This window comes from Penaeus japonicus, unplaced genomic scaffold (genome assembly GCF_977035675.1).
Source record: "Penaeus japonicus unplaced genomic scaffold, GWHDUDI00000001_assembly GWHDUDI00000018, whole genome shotgun sequence".
NCBI classification, from domain to species: Eukaryota; Metazoa; Arthropoda; class Malacostraca; order Decapoda; family Penaeidae; genus Penaeus; species Penaeus japonicus.
In genome coordinates, this window is record NW_028234420.1 from 14726971 (window position 1) to 14746970 (window position 20000).

At 45.9% G+C, this 20000-nt stretch overlaps 3 protein-coding genes across 3 annotated transcripts in view; 2 read left to right on the top strand and 1 right to left on the bottom strand.

Annotated features, from left to right (window-relative positions):
• Nucleotides 1-1491, top strand: part of LOC122258838 (uncharacterized) — a 76550-nt gene extending 75059 nt beyond the window's left edge. Inside the window, exon 11 of the mRNA XM_043025079.2 lies at nucleotides 1-1491. This exon is cut by the window's left edge and continues 878 nt beyond it. Within this exon, the coding sequence (XP_042881013.2) occupies nucleotides 1-510 (510 nt within the window). The 3' untranslated portion in view covers nucleotides 511-1491.
• A 208-nt stretch (nucleotides 1492-1699) lies between these two features.
• Nucleotides 1700-20000, bottom strand: part of LOC122258839 (uncharacterized) — a 43968-nt gene continuing 25667 nt past the window's right edge. The window contains exons 7-8 of the mRNA XM_086546386.1: nucleotides 19940-20000; nucleotides 1700-4491 (exon numbers count right to left, since the gene is read on the bottom strand). The exon at nucleotides 19940-20000 is cut by the window's right edge and continues 80 nt beyond it. Of these exons, the coding sequence (XP_086402512.1) occupies nucleotides 4309-4491; nucleotides 19940-20000 (244 nt within the window). The 3' untranslated portion in view covers nucleotides 1700-4308. The remainder of the gene's footprint in view (nucleotides 4492-19939) is intronic.
• Nucleotides 11365-17217, top strand: LOC122258841 (uncharacterized). The gene is made up of 5 exons (XM_043025081.2): nucleotides 11365-11469; nucleotides 14750-15233; nucleotides 15495-15686; nucleotides 15942-16178; nucleotides 16526-17217. Exons 2-5 carry the CDS (start codon nucleotides 15039-15041, stop codon nucleotides 16706-16708), a joined length of 807 nt encoding a protein of 268 aa, XP_042881015.1. The 5' UTR covers nucleotides 11365-11469; nucleotides 14750-15038; the 3' UTR covers nucleotides 16709-17217.

The following is a 20000-nucleotide window of genomic DNA, read 5'->3' on the forward strand; positions in this document are numbered from 1 at the left end:
AGCTCCGCTGGCTCCAACCACGTTCTAGACGAGGCGGAAGACGCGCGGCTCGAAAAACGCGACAGGAGATACTCGTCCAGCCCGAGGCGACGCTCGCCTGAACGCAGTAGGTACTCTCCTCCCAGTTCTCGGAGCCCCGAACGCCGGCGCTCTACGGACCGCCACCTGGACGCGGACTACCGCCACAGCCCCGAGAGGTGGCCGCGAACGTCCCGCAGTCCTCAGCGACGGCCCAGAGCTCGATCGCCAGAGGTGCGGAGGGCAGAGTCCAGCTCGCGCGTCGGCCCTCTGTTGGTGACCTCCGAGCAGCTGATGAGTCAGAAGCAGAGACTGCGACCCGTCCGACCCGCGGCTCTGTCTGACCTGACTCACATCCCCGAACACTCGCTCAACGACATTTCCCTCATCCTCAAGACAGCCATAACCAAGAGGCGGGATGCCTTTGATGAGGCAGTCAGCGGCAGGGACTCGTACCGCTCGGACGAAATCGACTGGTCCGACTGGCACTGAGAGTTGTCCGTGGTCAAATCGAGAGGATACGGCGCTCTTCTAATAGTGAAATCTTTAATCATTGCAAATACAACCCTAATTTAATGTCGCCAAGGATATGGTGGACTCATTTGGAAAACTCTGTTATACATTTAATAAGGCTGTAATTAAGCTTACATTGTAGTGTTTCCGATTCTTTTGTATCCTTCGCAGAAACTTAACAGAGGATTAATATAAACGTGTCTTTTATGTTGTAAAAATATATATATATATTCATATTGTAGTTAGCTTTTGATACAAGAGTTTTGTAATATGCTCGATGTGTATGTAAATAATCTAAATGTAAAAAGGCTTGTGGGAAGATATATTTTGATACCGTAGTACATTCTCACGCATCCATCTGGCCAGTCAGTCACTACGCATCGATTCATAACATCTATTGACATATCAGCTGGGCCATAAGTACCCAGCCATATCACCATTTCCACGACTGTTCATTCCTCTATACTTGTGCAGATAGGTGGAAAATGTACGTTAAAGTGTTTTATATAATTGCCTTCAGTTGCGAGATACTGCAGAGATATTGCGTCAATGCAAGTGTGGTGTGTGCAAAGATAGTTTCGAGTGGAAAAAGTTGAAAGAAAATCACAGAATGAAATGAAGAAGCCATCGAGCTAACCCGTTTTCGTGAATGAATCTTGAAAGCAAGAGATTTTGTCTTTGTCTGTAAAGCTAAATCCAGCTAAGGACTATGAGGTGGTCTCTTTGTACATATCCAAGTGCTATGTACAGTCAGTTGCCAGAGGTCGTCCTTAGGTTGTGCTGAGCTTGCTTTGTTGTTATTCAAAGCAAATTAGCAGCATAACTGACCGAAAGGACTGTTGGACTGTTTTCTGAGCATTGCTTTCCTGAAGCAATTGTTAAGGCTGGTGAATCATCTGGCTACTACGAATGTTAACCTTGGGGGTATATACTTTGCTGAATAAAAAATCTTTTCGGAAATTGTTTTTTCTTTCTTCGTATCTCTCGTCTAATCAATCTAATGTATGCAATACAGTTCTGCAAAATATTACCATTTTCATCCCGATCATCATCCATTCTTCTTCGCATCGTGCCAGTTCCTTGGATAGATAAGATGCGTTTTATTCACCTGACCTTTTTCCATCACTAAGTCTTAAGAATACAAGAGGAAAAATAAAAACAAGCCACATACTGGTGAAAATATGCATGTATTTATACTTACAAACAGTATAAGTATGTACAATGGGTCGTGTACTACAAAACTAAAGTGACACGAGGAAAGGGGGGGGTGGGCACATATGCCTGATGACGTCATAAAACGTTGGTGCAAGTAGATATAGATTGTACTTTGGGAAATTCACTGAGATCTGTTGCAATGCCACTCTTTGATTTGAAAGAAAAAGTCTGGCTGCAAAAAAAATAATAAAATAATAATAATTATCTTTGTTCCTCTGATACCAACAGCATCGACCGGGAACCACAGAACAAGGTATTATTACTACTAGAGTTAAGCAAAACAATTTTGTAATCAAATGTGTAAATGAATGGAACAAAGATGGAGTTAATATATTAAAAAACAAACATAAATATTGATTAAAATGGGAAAAAAAGTAAGTGCTCGAAATTTCTCCTCGTACCTAGGAAAACGGGAAGGAAGAGAGTCAGACAGACAACTTAAGAAGAAAATACTGCACGAGTCAAATCAGCCAAGGAAAGAAAAAAAGAAGTACGTAACAGACATAGTAACAAGTGTGACAATAGTTACTGCTGTAATAAAAATAATGAAATCAATCATGACAATAATAACAATATTGATCAGAGAAAGAGAAAGAAAGAGAGAGAGAGTGGGGGGGAGAGAGAGAGAGAGAGAGAGGGAGAGAGGGGGAGGGAGGGAGGGAGGGGGAGGGAGAGAGAGAGAGAGAGAGAGAGAGAGAGAGAGAGAGAGAGAGAGAGAGAGAGAGAGAGAGAGAGAGAGAGAGAGAGAGAGAGAGAAAGAGAGAGAGAGAGAGAGAGGAAATAAAAAAAAATAAAAGAGCACAATCTGACCAACTCTGCCCCGAACAATAACTAGTTTAAAAAACCGTCCGACCAGAGGCTGAGGACGTCCTGTAATGAATACATAGCTGGAGTAAAGGATATTTTGGGTATCTGACTAGGCTAAATACAAGAGAAAAAAATAATAATATAGGAAGGAGACTGGAAACACAAACATACATATGGGAGGATAAATAGCAGTTTCTTTTTTTTTTTCCTTCTTTCTAATTCATTTAAAACAAGTTCTTCATACGGTGAGGGAAGAGGGTAGGGGGTGATGGGGGGAAGGGGGGGTGGGCTGAATTAATAAGAAAAGGGGAAACTAAAATATTTACATAAATTAAGAAACGCAAAAGTTTTATACTGATGCAAGTCACTTCCCTTACATATCATCAAGTCATATTCTTACAAGTAAATATTTCGTGAACATTTATGGTATGGTATTAAAATAAATCATTTGATCAAATTCAATAACTTTCATTGCATGAGATTTCACATTCAATGACAAAAATTTGAAGGACTGTCATAGTTGTATAGGTTGTACTTGTTTAACAACTTTTATCCTATAAAAATCAACTACAAAATCACACACTTGTAACTTCATTTGAAAGATGTACAAAAACACATCCCGATAAAATAACTTCCCATGAAAATATAACTTGTGCACAATTGGGTCCTATTATTTACACGAGTGTCAAGTGCATGAGAATGTTGGTTTTTAAAGTATTTTTTTAAATATATTTTCTTTTAAGAAATTTGCATAAATGACATTCCGATACACTAAAACACCTTACATGGAAAAAAGAGACTTTTCATACTGAACCTAGTATAGTTGCTGGGCACTATAGAAATATCTTATTAAATATATCCACTTCAGCTGAGGACGACCAAGTGGTTAACTGTACACTGTACAAAATCCTCGAGGTGGACTGGGGGGGATTCTGCCACCGAGGGGGGTAAAGGGGGGTTCCAAAAAGGCCTCAAACCACTGCATTTGAACAGCGACGTCACAAAAAATTAGTCTATTATCACGTTATTTTTTCCTTCAATTTTTTTTCCTTAATCATGTTTACTTTAATTCGTTCACAAACTTTTACACGTTCACTTTCCTTTTGCTGTCTTTCACCAGGATACACCGTGGAGAGCATTTCGCCCTCGCCTTCCCAGTCCAAAAAACTTGTTTGAAGTTCAGACTCTCTCTCAAGTAGCTGCGTGTTGCTTCTTTTCTTTCTTTCCTCGTTTTATCTTGCAACTTTTTTTTTGTTTTGTTCGTCACACTCGCTCTTGGTGCGTCTGTCTTCAATCCTTTCTTGTCCATAGCATCTCCTGGTGCTGCAGTAAAACAAAATGAATTCATCTCTAAATATATATGATCGGAACTTTTCAAAATTCACTCTGACAAGGAGAGACAAAGTGAGTGCAAATCAAACTGTCCCTTCCACTCTTTCTTTCTTCCTAGCGATCCAGGGCGCGACGGGCGACTGATTGACTCACGATCCAAAGACACACACATTTGAAGAAAAGTCGATCGGCGATAACTTTTTAAAGAGTTCAACACTTGCCTGCGCGCAAAGAGCAGCGTCGGCGTAGCATTCAAGTTCCAAAAGTATCACTATCACCATCCAAAAGTAAAACGAGAAAAAAAAAACAGTAAATAAAATAAAAAATAAACTTCTGGACCACAGCCAGTCCTCTTCACACACACAAAAAGAGTTTTCTCCTCACGAGAAACTTCCTGGAAGGTTTTCCATCGCACGGCAGCCACTACAGAGGAAGGTTGACGGGCTTCTGCAGCTGAACGTGGTGGGACTCGAGGAACCTCTTGCACAGGTGAGCGAAGTGAGGGGACGTCCACTGCTGGAGGAGCAGCCGGCACTCGGACTCGAGGCTCAGCTCCAACTTCGTCACGAGGTGGTGGTTCATCAAGGCCTTGGTCGCCTCCATACTCTGTGGGAGGAAGCGAGTGGTTCATTAAACACTGTGCGTCTGCAATGCATTACTCCATCGCCGCACTGGACGCATTCCGCCCGTACTTGCTATGCAGTATCATATTAGTTTACGGTACATCAAGTCAATCCAGGAGCCTTCGACACAGCCGGTGAAGCACCCTGTTCTAATCTTCGACAAATTGAATGACCGGGGCCCCTTCTTCCCCTCAGGCAAAAACACAAACAAACATTACAAGCCAAACAAACATAGAAACACACAACGGATCCACAAGTAAGCCGACCCCTCCCCCCCTCCACCCCTTACCAAGGCCAAGAACAGACTAACCCACCCTCCTTCATAAGACTCATTTCTACCTTGCAAACGCCACGACTTTGGACCAAGTCGCCGCGTGTGGCACCTTGCCCAAAGGGAGATCTACAACCCCGCAACACCAAAAGCAAGGAGAGAGGAAGGAAGGGGAATGGAGTTGGGGGTACAACGGTACATGCGCGACCCACATACCTAGCGAATCTCCTCGTGCCAACACTTGCTGCCAACAATCCCCCCTATCCCCCCTACCCCCCCTTCTCTCTCTCTCTCTCTCTCTATCTCTCTCTCTCTCTCTCCCCTCCCTCTTAAAAAAAAAGAATCAGTAAAGCAAATGCGCACGCAAGGAACACGCAAGCATACAAGAGTACCCCCCCCCCCCATAGCGTGTCCGTAACTAGTAGGACCACGCTCTACGGGGTGCTAATATACGACTGTTACTTATTTCAGGCTACATCAACAAAGCTAAGAAACTGTAAACACCAAGTCCCCAGCTCTTAGCGAGATAAGATCTACAACACTACTACCACTGGTATTAGCACTAGTATAATAAGTACTGATAATGATAGAGAGATAAAAGAGGGACTAATAATAATAATAATAATAAAACACGTAAATCCCAATCAATAATAATAATAATCCAAATAACAAAAGCCAACGATAAAATACCGAATAACACCACTACCACTACCACCACCACCAACCCAGCCAATCGTGGATTGGCTGGGTGGATGCTTGCATCAGCAAGTAACACAAACACCACTAACAACAGTGATAACACGCAGTCAAACCCCTCCCCCCGAGAAAGCAGAAAGTGTTGAGATAGTACAGAGAACAAAAAAGAAAGAAAGATAAGAGACAAGAGAGAAAAGAGAGATAAAGGGAGAAAAAAAGAAAAGAGAAACGAAAAAGAGAGCGAGTGAAAAAGAGAGAAGGGAAACAGCTGATAGGAGGTTAGCGTGGGTGGCAGTGAGGATGGGAAAGCACCCAACACACCTACCTAGTTAGGATGATCGCCCCTTCCCTTCACTCATCAGAAGGAAGGGAGAAGAGAAGGGGAGAAAGGGGGTGAGAAGAGGGGGAGAGAAGGGGGGAGAGGGTGAGCGAAGAGGGGGTGAGGAAGGGGGTAACTTGAGTCAACATAGACGAACACAGCGACAGATTGGACTCGAGCAAGGGAGGAGATAAGAAAATGGGATAAAGTGCGCTGGTGAGTGAAAGGAAAAGGAGGGTGGGAGGATGAGCGGGAAGGCGGAGTGAGAGGGAAGGGAGGGAAGGAGAGGATAGAGACGGAAGGAGGAGGGGGAAAAGGGGGAGGGGGAAAGGGGGGAGGGGAGGGAGGGAGAGGGAGAGAGAGGGGGAGAGAGAGGGGGAGAGAGAGAGAGAGAGAGAGAGAGAGAGAGAGAGAGAGAGAGAGAGAGAGAGAGAGAGAGAGAGAGAGAGAGAGAGAGAGAGAGAGAGAGAGAGAGAGAGAGAGAGAGAGAAGAGAGAGAGAGAGAGAGAGAGAGAGAGAGAAGAGAGAGAGAGAGGAGAGAGAGCGAGAGAGAGAGAGAGAGAGAGAGAGAGAGAGAGAGAGAGAGAGAGAGAGAGCGAGAGAGAGAGAGAGAGAGAGAGAGAGAGAGAGAGAGAGAGAGAGAGAGAGAGAGAGAGAGAGAGAGAGAGAGAGAGAGAGAGAGAGAGAGAGAGAGAGAGAAAGGTAAGGGGCGAAAGGGTCTGCCTCGTGAATCAGGCTGCATGACAGGAATCAGATACGCGTCTGCCATTGCATGTTTCTCAAGTCATCCGATGCGTTCGGGTGAGGAGGAGACTTTGACAAAAACGTCTGATTGGCGATAATATCAGTAATCAAAAAGTAATTAACAAAAACAAGCTACAACTCTGCCCCTGACCATCCTGTTCTTTCTCGAAAGTATTAATTCAAGACAAATCGCAAATGATATCGGCGATGATGCTGTTGTTTTTCCCACCGTCATCACCAACATCGAAGCAAAGCGCTTTACATCTACGAAAAAAGCGAGGAGTGCAAGCAGGAAGAGGAAGGTAAGGAAGAAGAGGAAGAGGAAGGTAAGGAAGAAGAGGAAGAGGAAGGTAAGGAAGAAGAGGAGGAGGGGGGAGGAAAAGTACGGAGGAGGAGGAGGAAGAGGAGGAAGGAGAGGAAGAGGAGGAAGGAGAGGAAAAGTAAGAAGGGAAAAGAGAAGGAAGTAGGGGGTGAGGGAAGGGGAAGGGGAAGGGGAAGGTGAGGGGGACTATCCACCCCCCACCCCCCACCCCCACAGAAGCATCTCAAACAAACCCTTCTGACTGCATCTCCCTAAACCGTTTGCTTCGGGCCGAACCAATGTTTATGACACGAGGATAGCCGGAGGAGGAGAACGTTGATTGCAATAATAATAATAATTCTCCTTTCATTTAATACGGATACATCATACCGGTCCCTATATTCAGATTTATTGAAGATTTCGGATAGACGACCTTAGAAGAAGAAGAAAAAACACAAGTGCCAATACGGAATGTCACTACCATTATAAAACAGAAAATGATTACAATTAACCATCATATCACGAGAATAAATCTTGCGTGTGACATCTCCCCCCCCCCCAGGAACTCACACTCCACCCACAAGCACCCACCCATCATCATCACCCATCACGAGAGAGCCGCGCCCACATCAGGGAGAAGCCATAAGGTGTGGAAGATACATACCGGGTGGGGGGTGAAAAAACTCATTTAAATATTCACTTAAGGATATATTTAAGCATTTCCTCGCAGCCGTTTCCCCCCTCCCGTCCCCTTTCCCATGCCCTCTCTTTCCCTCCCTCCCTCCCTCCCTCCCTCCTCCCCCCCCCTCTCTCTCCCCTCAACCGCCAGCGTGTGACTCATTGCCCCCTGTGTGTACCGAGGCCGCATCGGCACTGGCACCACACGGGGGCACTCTGACCCCTCCGACATTCCTTTTTTCTTCTTCTCGCTATTCCTCTCTTCCTCGCTTCCTCTCTCTCTCTCCCTACCTCCCTCTCCCTCTCCCTCTCCCTCTCTCCCCTCCCTCCCTCCCTCCCTCCCTCCCTCCCTCCCTCTCCCTCTTTCCCTCCCTCTCCCTCTCCCTCTTTCCCTCCCTCTCCTTCTCCCTCTTTCCCTCCCTCTCCTTCTCCCCCTTCCCCTTCCCCTCCCTTCCTTCCTCCAAGAAATAGTAACATTCCCCTTGCTCTACTTCCGAACTACCATCCTCCTTGATATCGCCCCCTCCCCATGCCCTCGTTAAACAAGCCGCCCCTCCCACAAGCACGAACCAAATCCGCCCCTTGTACGCAAACTATTAACCACCCCCTCCCCCTCCCCCTCCCCCTCCCCCCCCTCCGACTCCACCCTCCCCCACATACACACACCGCGCGCCACATGCCACGCCATTAGCGGTACAACGAATGACCCCGCGAACACCTCTACCTCTCTCTCGTGCCCATTTCCCCCCTCCCTCTCCCCCTTCCCCTTGACTATCCCTTCTCCTTCTCCTTTGCCTTCCCTCTTAGTTTTTTCTGCTCTGCTTCTTCGCCTTCCCCTTTATTTTTTTCATGTTTTTTTTTTTCTTCTCCTCCTCCTAGTTCTTCCTCCTTCCTCCTCCTCCTCCTCCTCCTCCTCCTCCTCCTCCTCCTCCTCCTCCTCCTCCTCCTCCTCCTCCTCCTCCTCCTCCTCCTCCTCCCTCCTCTCCCCCTCCCCTCCCATTCCCTCACCTCCATACCCGTTGCTTTGCCATACCATAACCGGCGCGGGCATATCTGTCATTCAGAGGCCTCGTTCTATGGGGTTCTCCTCGACTGAACGTGTCGCCGAGGGGATAGATGGTGATAAAGATTGATGGATAGCAAGACAGACGAGCGTAGAGTTGAGCGAGTGAAGGCGAGATGAAGGCGAGAGACAGAGGAGGAGAGTGAGAGGGATGGAGAGGGAGGGAGAGGGAGGGAGGGAGGGAGGGAGGGAGGGAGGGAGGGAGGGAGGGAGGGAGGGAGGGAGAGAGAGAGAAGAAGAGAGAGAGAGAGAGAGAGAGAGAGAGAGAGAGAGAGAGAGAGAAGTGGGAAGAGAGAGGGAGGTGGCAAGAACGAGGAGAGAGGAGAGAGGGAAGAGAGGAGAAAGAAAAAAAAGAAAGAAGAGAAAGGAGAGAGAGGAGAGAGGGAAGAGAGCGAGAGTGGGGGAGGAAGGCAATGAAAATAAGACCTACGAAAGACTGACACGTCTAACGAGAGCCAAAAGGACGGAGGCAGGAGGGGGAGGGGTCGCCGCAAGGACAAAGAAAGGGGAAAAAGCTTGCCAGAAACAGGGCGCAGGCACCAGCGGCTCCCTCCTGCTCCCTTGCACCCACCGAGGATTCCCACCGGTGTATTCTTACCCCCTCCCCTCCCTCCCCCCCCACACACAAACACCCCTTCCTCCCCGGTCCCTTAGATGTAGAGCATCAGGTCAGAGGTCAAAGCTTTGTGGAAACGGCGGGAGAGGATAGGGAAATATGGAAGATGAAAAAGATGAAGAAAAAGAAAAGAAAATACACATATATAAATAAATAATTTCCAACCGTTGCATATCTCCCAGCACGCATGTATGTATGAATGGCTTCGATCTTTGGGGGAAAAAAGTAAGCGTCAGAATACACGTTCCATTCCCTCTTTTAACATAGTCTGCATCCGCGTCTGTGTCTATCTGAACCCATTCGCTTAATCCAAACAGTTTCGCATAACAAGCACATTAAAAACGCCTGCAGACATAGCCCTCATGTATCAGCTCCATTCAACGCCGGAAAAGAACCGCACATTTTACGATCGGCCTTCCGAGGACCGCGTCTGTTGGTAAACAATCCAGCTACCCTTTGACTGCACGGGTTAAGTAATGGATGCCGGCCGCCACCACCTGTAAAAACAATCGCCTTTCCTCAACCCCCCACCCTCCAAGCCCTCTCACCCCCATCCCCCCCATCGCCTCATCCTGGAGTCAGATAAGAGGACAAGGGGGCTCCTACAAGCAACGGCGCGCTCTGTGGTCGATCATTTCATCGGTTCTGAATAAACAGTTGCGGAAACGGTCAAGAACGACGAGAGGTCGGTCTCTCGGCCTCTCTCGGCCTGCCTCTCTCTCTCTCTCTCTCTCTCTCTCTCTCTCTCTCTCTCTCTCTCTCTCTCTCTCTCTCTCTCTCTCTCTCTCTCTCTCTCTCTCTCTTCTCTCCGTGCGTGCCTGCGAGTGCGTGCGTGCGTGTGCGTGCGTGCGTAAAAGTAACAGCACCCCCGGCATCCACGCATGGACGTAGACGGAAGCCTCGCGAGTGGGAGTGGCCAAGCTTCGACGAAAGCAGCTCTTGAACCTCGTCTCTTTTCACTCGAGCGATGGCGCCCCTTGTCGCGGCAAAGATTAAACCGCAGATGAAAGCTCCTCCTGTGTGCGGGCCCGGGAGGAGGAGGAGGAGGTGGGGGGAAGGGGACGGGGAAGTGGGGGGCGCCATAGAGCCAAGGGTGCCAACAGACAACAGGCACAAGACTCTTGCTGGCTTGCTCGCTGGCACCACCATAGCCGCGGTGTCCCTCGCCGCTACCCAACGGTGCACACTTTCAACCAATAACTGTCAAACTGGACGTTGACGACCATCTAACGCACCAATAAGTGACTCACACACTCGCTCTCACCCTCTTCACCCCTTAAAAAGAGGCGACACAAAATAAGACTTCATTCTCTCTCTCTCTCTCTCTCTCTCTCTCTCTCTCTCTCTCTCTCTCTCTCTCTCTCTCTCTCTCTCTCTCTCTCTCTCTCTCTCTCTCTCTCTCTTCTGACCCCCTCTGATATTTTTTTCCTTCTCTTCTCTTCTCTCTCGCTTTCGTTAATAAAACAAAACAAATCAAAACAAAAAAAGTAGCCTTCCTTTGTTCACAGTACCATCAGCTTTTTAGTGCCTATCCACGGACCACCCACTCACCGGAACCGCCCACACCCTCCCTCCCCCCCACTAAATCCTCTCGCCATACGCGCCCCCCCCCCTACCCCTCAACATCCATTCCCTCCTTTCTTATCTCCTACATCGCTTTGAGCTACTTACGCCCTCGCCCGTAAAGCCTAATCGCAGATTTCCTTTGACGTAAGAAGATTTCGACCGCCCGCCCATTAACGCTGAGGAGTGATACAGCTCCCACATAACCTTCCAAAGGCCCTTGACTATAAAATCAATATTAAACAAATCCCATACTCGCGTTTCAACACACGAGTCAAACAACATACACAAATCACGGGCGTAAACGCGGGTTTGTTCCCTCCCACTCCCACTCCCACCCCAGCCTCCGCCCCGTTTTCTATGCCGGTTACTATTTCGACCCCCGACTTGGCTATTTTCTTTCGCCGACAAATCTGATAATCCCGTCCTCCTTTCACTTTATATTTGCATTGCCGGTAAGTACCCTTATGCCTCGCCCCCCTCCCCCTCCCCATCCTCAACCCATAGCTGGCAACCGTTCCATCGAAATTTACATGTTACGCCCATCCCTCCCCTCTCCCCTCTGCTCCCTAGGCATGAGGGGAGGCAGTTGAAGGGGGGGGGGGGGTATGAGTAAGGGGGAGAGAGCGGAGGAGCATGAGAGGGAGTCTTTGCCTTGGTGGTTGATGCTCAGGTGGTCGTCAGACGTGGCCGCGCTGTCTTCGAGGCTGGTTCGTCTTCTGCCTGACTCGCTGTGTTTGGGAAGAGGGGAAGAAGGGGAGTGGAAGGGACGTATAAGAAAGGAGGGGATGGGTAGAGTGAATGATAAAAAGTGTCGATAATGTAGATGATGATAAGATCCCACTGTGATAATCGACAAACCAACGAAACGAGAATCAATGAAATTCGAAAGAAAAAAAATATCCAAAATCCATGTGGTCCGTGTTCGAAAAAGTAAATCCATTTCAGTGAAACTTAACAGTGTGAATGTACGGGAAACAGAGAAAGAGAGAGAGAACAGAGGATGAAGATTCTGAGAGGTAGAAGAAGGAAAAGTTGAGAAACTGAAGAGGCAGATAATGACAAAAAAAAAGTAAGAATTAAAGACAGAAAAGGTGAAACTGACAGACGATAGTGGAGTAGAGAGGAATGGAGAACGTTTGAGAGAAAAATAAAAGGTTAGAGAAGAATATGGCACAAGGGGAAATAAACAGGAAAGAGAGAGAGAGAGCGAGAGTGAGGGTGAGGCCAGTAGCCCCACGCCCCAAAGACGTAGAGGAAGAAAGGCCTTGGGACCGAGGGCCATCGACGCAAGGCCAGGGACGACGGACAATGTCAACACCTCGTTAGCATTGCCATTGTCTGGTGCCAGGAGGGTCAAGAACCTGCCTACGAGTGCCAGTGTGCGTTTGGTTGTGCGCTTCTTTTTATGTGATTGCGTCGAGGAAATCCCTTGTGTTTTAATTAATATGAAGGGTTTCCGTGCCGGGGCATCATTTTGGTCAATAAATAAAAAATCTGAAACATGCAGCACAGTCACCTAAGCTTTGCGATACAAGAATCAGGAGAATAGCAGTGTATATATGCAATGTAGAGAGTCACAGGAAATGAGTACAAATCCGGTACACGGAGGCGGTGCTACAGCTGGCACAGCCTGGCTGACGGGACGGGCCGGGCCGATTCGGGTAGAGAGAGAGAGAGGCTCGAGCTGGTTGGCACCTCGGTACCTTTCCCCCAGCTGGAGTTGGCAGCGCTACGTCGCCGTGCCAACAGCAGCGACGCCCACGCGACTTCGTCATCTGCGTTCAATCTACTTTCAGAAGTTCGACGTAATGATGAGGCGTAAGATTGAGAGAAGAGAGAAAGCTATTGCAAAGGTTTCCCGGTCAGAGCTTTAGTTCATCGAACAAACCCCCGTCAATCTAACTTCCCCATCTCTTTCAGACTCATTCTTAAAGTTCGGGTTCTAAGACAACAAAGTGGAAGGACAAGTGCGTGTGGATGAGTTGCAGAAAATAAATAAATAAATAAATAAATAGTGGACATTAAAACGGAAAGGGAGAGAGAGGCGGTGGAGAGAGGAAATCATGGAGAGAATGAGAGAGAGGGAGAGAGAGAGAGAGAGAGAAGGGGGTCAACGAGGAAAACAAAAGAGGGTATCACATAACTAGGCCCAAGAGCCCTGCCAACTGGCCGTCTTCCTCTTAACAACAGTTCTCAGCAAGCATCTCCCCACATCCCCTTCCCCGTCCAATACCTTGGGGTTTAAGCATAGCACTTCCACCCTCCAAAACAAACTTTTAAATCCAAAAATGGTACTGTTATAAAACCTCGTCCTACCGAACAAACCTTGATGTCTTTCCTTCTTGGCCATTCACATAAAATCTAGCGGCAGCGTTGGAAGTAGACCCAATAAAAAAATAAATAAAAAGCGAGGCAATTGAGCCATTCACCTCAAAACTTCAAACGTTGCGTTCATCGGCTACTCACGACAATCCTCGCATACATTCCGCCTCACGTTTTAGTAATGCATAACCATCCCTCTCCCTCTCCGTCCCCCTCCCCTGACTCCTCCTCCTACCTCTTCCCTTCCTCCCCTAACCATGCGAGGATCGAGAAGCGAGCGAGTGCTCTCAACTCGCGAGAGAAACAAACCGACTCACTGGCACGAGAGGAGGTGGGACGCGAAGGGAGTCGTCAATGAATGGAGAGAGACAATCGAGCACACACACATGCACGCGAACCGAAGGCAAACAAGACAAACACACGCGCGCGCGCAAGTCAAAAGTCACATATTTTGTCATCGCAAAAATCGATAATGTGAAAGAAAGAAAAATAAAGAGAGAGAGAGAAAGAAGCGATAAAAATGAGCCCCCGAGAAAGAGATCGAGCGAGCGGGAGCGATCAAACGCCTCTTTGATAACGACTTCTCTCTCTCTCTCTCTCTCTCTCTCTCTCTCTCTCTCTCTCTCTCTCTCTCTCTCTCTCTCTCTCTCTCTCTCTCTTCCTCCACCCTTATCTCCAGCATCATCTCCTTCCGTCTTTTCCCCCTGCTCCTTCTAGTTCTTCTCCGCCCCTTCGGCACAAAACAAACAAACGAGCTCATATACTATATCATCCTCATCATCATCTTCCCTACCTTCAACCCCGCCCCCCCCCCGCCCCCCCTCCTAACCACACACACACACACACACACACACACACACACACACACACACACACACACACACACACACACACACACACACCTCTTGCTCTCATGGGTGGTTTTACAAGCCCCAACAAAAAGGTTCCCCTTCTTCCACCCCCTTGGCGTCGAGAGGCGGGTCAATGTAAGCAAACACTGATCTTGCGAGGAAACGGGGTCGGCGAGAAGCTCAAAATATGGGAGGAAATAATGATTCTTAAAATATATATATAAAAAATGGAAAATATTTCAAAACAATCCATACACCAAAATTTACAACGTATATACGACTACTACGAGGGACAGAGGGCTTATTTGCATAATAACAAAATAAACAAATAACGCCAAGGGAATAATAATAAAATAAACAAATAACGCCCACGGCATATAAATACCTATATAAACAAACAAGTAGCCTCGAGCAAAAACAAAAACGGCCCACAGCCCCCCCCCCAACACCCCTCACACACACAGCCGCAAGTTTCCTCCCAAGCCGTGCCAATAACGTCTTTTGTCACACTCGCCCCCCCCCCCTCCCCACCGACCCGCGCTGTAGGCCAAAAGGTAAACAAGCCACAAGACACCCCCACCAGGGTTTAGCGTTGCCGTCGTCCACAGTTTACGTCTCGCCTGAGTTTTCCCTTGGGTCGACGTTTACACTAAGGGGTTCTCGTTACGATGCACTTCCTCGCTGCCTTCACGACGTAAATCAAGCCAAGTTTTTATTTTCGGTTTCCAAGACATAATTCGGATGAAAATATTATGTCTTTCCAATTACTTCTGACATGGTATCAATGACGTGTTTTTTTTGTTTTTTTTAACAGGTGTGAATATATAAAAGAAAACCCCCTAAAAAACTATCTTGACGTAGAAATAACAAAAAAAAAGAACACTACAAGACCAGTTTAAGTGATACGCATTTTTTTCTTAGGGCCAGATTTTTTTGAAAAAGATCAAAGGTGTGTAAGTCCCTAAAGAACAAACAAACAAAAATTAAAGTACAAACTCGGCCACGAAACCTAAAAGGCAAACAAACACCGAAAAGCTCGGAGCGCCGCGCACGCCAACCGTTCCCAGCATTCCCTCCGCAAGGCGTGAGTCGGCGGCCGCAGGATGGGGGTAGCGGAGAGCGTGCGGGTGGCGGCTGCGGCTGCGGGCGTATTCGTCACCCTCGCCGTCGTGCTGATCACGGTGGCGGTGGTGAAGAGCTGTGCCGCGCCCACCGCCGACGAGGATCCCGGCGCCAGCGAGCTCCTCTCGCACCTCTCGCTGCTCTACAAGGGCACCTACGTCATCTACGGCAACGGGGTGAGTCGGCTGGCCTTGCTCGCCTCTTTGCTTTCGTCTTCCGGTTCTTTCTTCGTGATTTCCCTTCCTGAACGACTGCTCTTCACCCCCCCTTTTAGAACTTCTTCGTCAATTCTATTCTTCCAAAATATTCTTCCTAGACTTATATTTCTCAAAAATAAAATAAAATAAGTAACGATACACCCCTACCCCTCTAACTCCCCTCCGGTTAGCTAGAACGGCCTCTAATGACCTTGCCTGGCCCCCCTTTCCCCCCGCCAGCGTCGGAGTGAGCGTGACCTCCCCGTCTGCGCCTACCCAGGAGAAGCCTGCAACCTCGCCCACAAGAGGTTCTGGTTCACGCCCATCACGGAGCGCCTGTGCCGTTGCCCTGACCGCTCCGAGTGCCCGCTGCACTTCAACGGCCTCAACGACACGCGGTCCCAGCACGTCTCGAACAGGGCGCAACTCAAGGTGAGGAACTGCAGGCTTAGGGAGACTTGGTCGCTCGATTTAGAAACGAGACTGAGACACAAGTAATGCGTACATGATAAAATCTGAACGAAATGAAGAATAACACTACTTCCAATCACTTGCAACAATCAAGATAGACTCTAAACCATCTCGCACATCACTAGCAACACAAACATCAGTTCAAAAAATAATCCTCATTCTGCAACCCCTTCCCCCCTCCCCCTCCCCTCTTCCCACCGCAATCCCGCGGGCCAGTTCTGCGGCAACGTGATCGAGGAGCTCTCGGACTGCAAGGTGGGGGAGCTGGCCCTCAAGGTGCGCCAGGTGGAGCGCCACGACCAGGCCTTCCCCTCGGCCGCCAACAGCGTGAACCAGGGCGCCGACGTGCACTCCGAGTTGCAGTGCCGATGCCCGTGGCCGCACCGCTGGACGTTGGCCGAGACGCGCATCCCCTCGCCCTCCGAGACCGTCTTCATGTACACGTGCGACGAGGCGAGTGGGCCGCCCCGGCCGCGATAGGCCTCGGGATTCTCTTGTTCTTGCTCTTTTCTTCCTCGTCAGCCCAATGTGGCTTTTGTTTTTGTTTTGTTTCTCTCTCTCTCTCTCTTTCTCGTTCTGACGATACACACAGCATGGTACCCAACTGTTTATTATGCATTTTCTCAAGTCTACGCATTCTTGCTGGATTTCCGATCATTCACACGCCTATCTCTCTCTCTCTCTCTCTCTCTCTCTCTCTCTCTCTCTCTCTCTCTCTCTCTCTCTCTCTCTCTCTCTCTCTCTCTCTCTCTCTCTCTCTCAAACTACATGGCCTCACTGACCCCGTTCCTCCCTTGCAGCTCCCTAAATGCAAAGCGGGCGACGAGTGCGGCCGCATCCGAGCCGACACCCTGGAGAGCTATTACTCGTGCTCGTGCCCGGAGAACCACCTGTGCTTGTTCCGCGGACCCCAGCCCACCCACTCCACCAGGCAGCTCCACTTCCAGGGAAAGGCCTACAAAGCCACGTGCACGCCGAATTAGGGCCTTGTGTACGCCGGATTAGGACCACACTAACCGAGGGCGCGTGCAATACCCACCCATCTACCCACTCACCCACCTACCCACCCTCCCTCCTTCCTAAACCCCCGCCGCCACCACTCCTTGTCATTTTGAAAGCATGTGTAATTACTTCTCCCCATATTTTTTCCCCTGTATTATTATTATTATTATTTTTTTTTTATCATTAAGAGAGGGAAAGGAAGGGAGGGTAAGGGTAAGGGGGAGGGGGCACAGCATACTACCCATAGGAGCGGGGGTTAGCTCATCTAATCTCTCCCATGTGTTGTCCTTACAAGAGAGTCATCGATTGTATCAAGATCTCATCCTTTCATATCTTGCCAGCCCCATCTCCATTCTCTAAGTTAATATATTAATATAAGTGCTCTAAGACATTTGTAATCGACGCCAGGCCACTCCTGTCTGTCGATAACCACATAGATTTTGTGTTTTCTTAGATATTTATATAAATTAAAGGTTTTGCCGCAATGCCACATTTGATATTTTTTTCCTGTATGTGCAAGCAAACATTTTTGGCCATATTGATGAACAGGAATGCAACTATGCCCATTTGTGAATCTATGTTTATGCATATGCGTATGCGTATCTATCTGTGTATATATTATTAAATAAATAAATAAATATAAATAAACAAATTCATATACATACATATATATAAAATATAAATATATATATATATATATATATATATATATATATATATATATATATATATATATATATATATATATTATACACACACACACACACAAACACACACACACACACACAACACAACACACATACATATATATATATATATATATATATATATATATATATATACATATATACATACTAAATAATACACATATGCATATATACATACACACAAATATATAGATAAATTATCATGGGCTAAAAGGTTCTTCAAAATTTTGGGGGGCTGCCAATTTGCTATCTAAAAGAATAGCCTAATCATGAAATTAAAAGAAAAGATACCAAGTAAAAAGAATTCAACAAAATAACCTCTAAGAAAGAGACAATTCCTGTTACCTATCTGCACCCTTCCATGTAAAATTTTCTCCAACTCCAACTGATCAGTCAACGTACTTGCTTTTACATGTACAACTTACACATCAACATTACACGAAACAATAATTGATGAACACATCAGAATCACAAACAAAATACAAAACATGTAACCAAGGACTATTAATGTTCATTTCTACATAGAAGTGAAATTCTCCGAATAGCTTTCCCATCCATATGAATTCCTCTTTTTCTTATTTTCAACAAATAATGTCTCGTATATCATTGCACAGAAAAGACATATAGGTAAGATCTATGTAAAAACACTGTAATCTAATCCAAATAAGTCAAAATCACAGAAAACTCTGCCTTATATCTTATCAAACCTTGTGAACTGTTATTCGGCTAATTTTTGAACTTTGAATATGTTCAAAGCTTTCCTGCTTCACATAGATAGTTACTATATCTATGTTTGTTTACTGTGATCAGCTGATGATGATTAGCTTCTATCTACTCTTCATAGTTAAGAGACTTTGGTTAACTTGTTCTGAGAACTTGTAACCTTAAGTCACCTTGAAACATCCATGAACATTACTTTCACAAATCAGAAGTTGTATAGTGAATGGATATTATTACTCTTAGGAATAGTGAGTAGAAAAGTGCATGAATATTGTCCTCATGAATGAGTAGCTGGAAAACACATGAACATTAGGCTCATGAATAAAATTACAAAGTACATGAACTCTTGTAACAACAGTACGTTCTTTCTGAATAACACAAAACGGACAATCATCAAAAGTAGTTACTTTGGGAATCATTTCTAAATCGTATTTGTTTTTCATTTGTTCATTCATCAACTCACTTATTTTACAATGCTGGGTCTAGAGAGTATCAACCTATAGTTAATATCAAGATAATTTACAAACATATTTAAATATGTGTATGAAAAATATCTTGGAAACAGAAAGAACACACACACAAAAAAAAAGTGAAATGATTGTTGATGTTACAACTAATAATCAACAAAAAATGAGAAAGAAGAAAAGTAGATGATGAACCCCCTTTCTTAACCATATCCTGTAACTCATGTATCTTAACCCTCTATTCCGTAGGCCTACCACCTTCATCCTTATAACTTATGCATTCATCAAAGCTTGCTTGTATTGTTCAGCGTACAGCACCTTTGTTGTGAGATTCCACTGTATATGACTGATATGGTTATAGCGCATAAAGGTGTACATATGACATATGTAAGTAATAATAAAGTGATAATCTTTAAAAATATGTTTCTTTCACCACCAAAAACAAAAATGTACATAAATATTTGTCAAAAAAAGAAGAAAAAATAAAAAAATATATATATAATCAAGATATCTCACCTTCATTTATCTCAAAAAAAGATACCTATTTATTCTAGGTCTACTTCCATTATAGGAACAGCTGCCACACACAATTTATACTATTAGAATATAAATAAAAAGGACACACAAAAAACACAATACCAAACCTGAAATAAAAGCTGAGCTAAGACCATACTTTTTGTATCTCTAAGTTAGATTGATCAATCAGAATACACACGGTAGTATCAAGTACCAAGTGGTGGAGTAGGTGGAAACAAGAAAAGGCTCCCTTACTATCATGTTGCAAGTTGCAAAACAATTTACTGTGCACAATGTAATGCTTCCAGTTCAAAGTGCATTAGTTAACCCATTGATAGCGGATGGCATTATTTGCTGTCAAGGCAGCATCGGTGAACATACAGTGCCATACAAAATAAACCCGCTGCATGACTGTATACATATTTTATTAAAACTGCAGCCAAAGGGTTAAGTTAGAATTAGTGCCAACATTCTAATTTTAAAGGTTTTACAAATCTCATATCAAAATAAATACCCTTTTCCTGTAACTGAGCTGCACAGTATCCAAAAGAAGAAAAACTAAGAAAAAGTTGCAGTAGTAGTGATAGTAGTAATAGCAGTAGTAGTAGTAGTAATAGTAGTTAATAAATAATATTAGTAATAGCAATACAAAAACTATAATATCAATAACATCAACAATACCATTAATAATGATAAGAAGATCAATAATAATCCCCAATTATTATCATAATAAAAGTCATACTGACAGCAGCAGCAAAGTTATAAGAGAACCATAACTAAGCCAAAACTATCCCGCAGTACTCACCTGAGCCGACTGTGATGCCAGGAGAGCCACCTTGGGTATTAGCTCCTGCTGGTAGGTTGCA

Excerpts from the sequence above, each read along its gene's own strand:
- LOC122258841 (XM_043025081.2), top strand. The coding sequence starts at position 15,039 with ATGGGGGTAGCGGAGAGCGTGCGGGTGGCGGCTGCGGCTGCGGGCGTA. Across the intron at positions 15,234-15,494 it reads ACGTCATCTACGGCAACGGG|CGTCGGAGTGAGCGTGACCT; the intron begins GTGAGTCGGCTG and ends TCCCCCCGCCAG. Across the intron at positions 15,687-15,941 it reads CGAACAGGGCGCAACTCAAG|TTCTGCGGCAACGTGATCGA; the intron begins GTGAGGAACTGC and ends CCCGCGGGCCAG.